General features: G+C 46.6%; 2 protein-coding genes across 2 annotated transcripts in view; one reads left to right on the forward strand and one right to left on the reverse strand.

The window, feature by feature from the left end:
- Nucleotides 1-537, forward strand: part of Pmar_PMAR016462 (60s ribosomal protein l22, putative) — a gene marked incomplete at its 5' end in the record, with an annotated part of 924 nt that extends 387 nt beyond the window's left edge. Inside the window, 3 exons of the mRNA XM_002777668.1 lie at nucleotides 1-12; nucleotides 81-215; nucleotides 351-537. Coding sequence (XP_002777714.1) covers nucleotides 1-12; nucleotides 81-215; nucleotides 351-464 — 261 coding nt within the window. The 3' untranslated portion in view covers nucleotides 465-537. The remainder of the gene's footprint in view (nucleotides 13-80; nucleotides 216-350) is intronic.
- Nucleotides 538-1,369: 832 nt separating this feature from the next.
- On the reverse strand, nucleotides 1,370-1,876 carry Pmar_PMAR016463 (hypothetical protein; the record flags this gene model as incomplete). Its single annotated transcript, XM_002777669.1, has 1 exon — nucleotides 1,370-1,876. One exon carries the CDS (start codon nucleotides 1,874-1,876, stop codon nucleotides 1,370-1,372), a length of 507 nt encoding a protein of 168 aa, XP_002777715.1.
- Nucleotides 1,877-1,964: the final 88 nt, after the last annotated feature.

Below are 1,964 nucleotides of genomic sequence, written 5' to 3' on the forward strand. Positions count from 1 at the left end.
TCTATTCTGACCGTAGCGAGCCATCAGCTCTCGAATCTTTGGCGTACTGAGTTTCCTTTTGCTCACAGTCTTTCCTTCAGGCCGAGTTCTTCCTTAACCGCATCAAGGTTGAGGGTAAGACCGGTAACCTCGGTGAGCGCGTCACTGTCGCCAAGACTGGCAAGGCCAAGATCGTCGTCACCGCCTCTGCTCCCTTCTCCAAGCGTTACCTTAAGGTAAGCCCAGGGTCACCTTCCCTGGAAACGCCGCGCTTCTCGTGTGCGTCTTCCTAGTAGGTATGAGGAGTGTCGTTGAATCGGCGTGTGTCGACGTGTTGTAATTAGTGATTGCATGTTCTTTGTTCTGTGTAGTACTTGACCAAGAAGTACTTGAAGAAGCAGCTCCTTCGTGATTTCTTGAGGGTTGTCGCCAGCAACAAGAACACCTACGAGCTCCGTTACTTCTCCATCAACCAGGAAGAGTAAATGGGTTCTCCAAGTCGTGATCGTCGGCTAGGTTGTTCCCTGCGACCTGCTTGATTCGCGGTTGTTCCTGCTCGTGTTGTTGTGTCATGCTGCTGTTAATGGGAATTGTTCAGTGTATGCAAATGATGATTAGTTTCATACGTTAGACTCTGACGCCACGCGCGTGATGAGTAACCATTGGAATTCTGCAAATCTGATTGCACTCAAGTGTCATCTAAATGATAAAACGATAGCCTTCTTTCACTGAGTGATCGAAGAATTGAATCGCATTCCAAGAACAGGTTGATTAGAGTGAGATGGATTGGAATGATGAACAATTCTTCTGTGATTAACCTATGATAATCTCAAACAACTTTAATATACTCTGACCATTGATGATATGCCTATGATGATCTTAATCCATAATCACATACGTTAGAACGGATTGTAAGTGATTGATAACTTCCTATATCTGAGGCTAATTCTCTGTGGCAAAACAGATTGAAATTCTTACCATCGATAATACTTTGTTTTAAGAGCGAGACATACACGACGAAGTCATTGTCAGGATCATTGGCTGAGTATATTTTACCCCGGGTGGTACCTGGTTACCCACGTGTGATACTCATTACTTAATCAGTGCATTAGCTGGAAAGCGACCAAGACGGAAATCGAAGAAGGCATTATAGATATACATGTAAATGCCAACTTTATGTGGCAGTTTTCATTTATCCAGTGACCGGTAGAAAATATGTGCATAACCATCGAACTATGGAATTACCTCACCTAGCAACTTTAAGTGTGACTTGATAACTCAAGAAATGTATTTCAATTCCAACGTAATATACAATGCTACAGCATAAGCTTCAAATGTCGTAGTACCATTATTAAGTCGATGATGGAAGATATCGCTTGCACTACGAATACTATACGAAATCCATAACTTGGTAATGGACAGCAGCTGGTATCCGATCACGCTTAGCGATAGGATACCCAAAGGCAGCAGTAGGATCAAAGGCTTTCTTCTTCCCTCTACGTGCATGTGGTGGCATCGACTCTGTATCAGTAACATCACCAGCTGTCCTTGTACGTACACGTCCAGGGTGCAATGTTACACTACGAGGCTTTCGAACACCACGTCTACGAGCCAAACGCCGCCATTTGACAGCATTGCGAGCATGCGAGGCCTCAGGTGGAGGTCGGCCTTCTATCTCAGTGTCACTGTCGTCCACCATCACTTGATGATGCAGCCGTTTCTCGGGCAAAACTCGCTGGAGGGCCATGATGAACTCATCGGCCAAGTCGTCATCCTTAATGCACAAATCGTCAGTAGGGATCCACTCAGGCAACGGCTGAAGCAAAGACCGTGCCAGAACCTGAGGACCCGACCCCTCTAGGGAGGTGGCCAGGGTGCCCTCTCGTTCGCTCAGCATCTCCGCTGCGGCCAGCCTGCAAAGGGGACCGGTACGGCACCGAATTCACCGAGACATGCCAGACCTACCGTAACTTCTGCACTTCTCG

This window comes from Perkinsus marinus (genome assembly GCF_000006405.1).
Source record: "Perkinsus marinus ATCC 50983 genomic scaffold scf_1104296951238, whole genome shotgun sequence".
NCBI classification, from domain to species: domain Eukaryota; phylum Perkinsozoa; order Perkinsida; family Perkinsidae; genus Perkinsus; species Perkinsus marinus.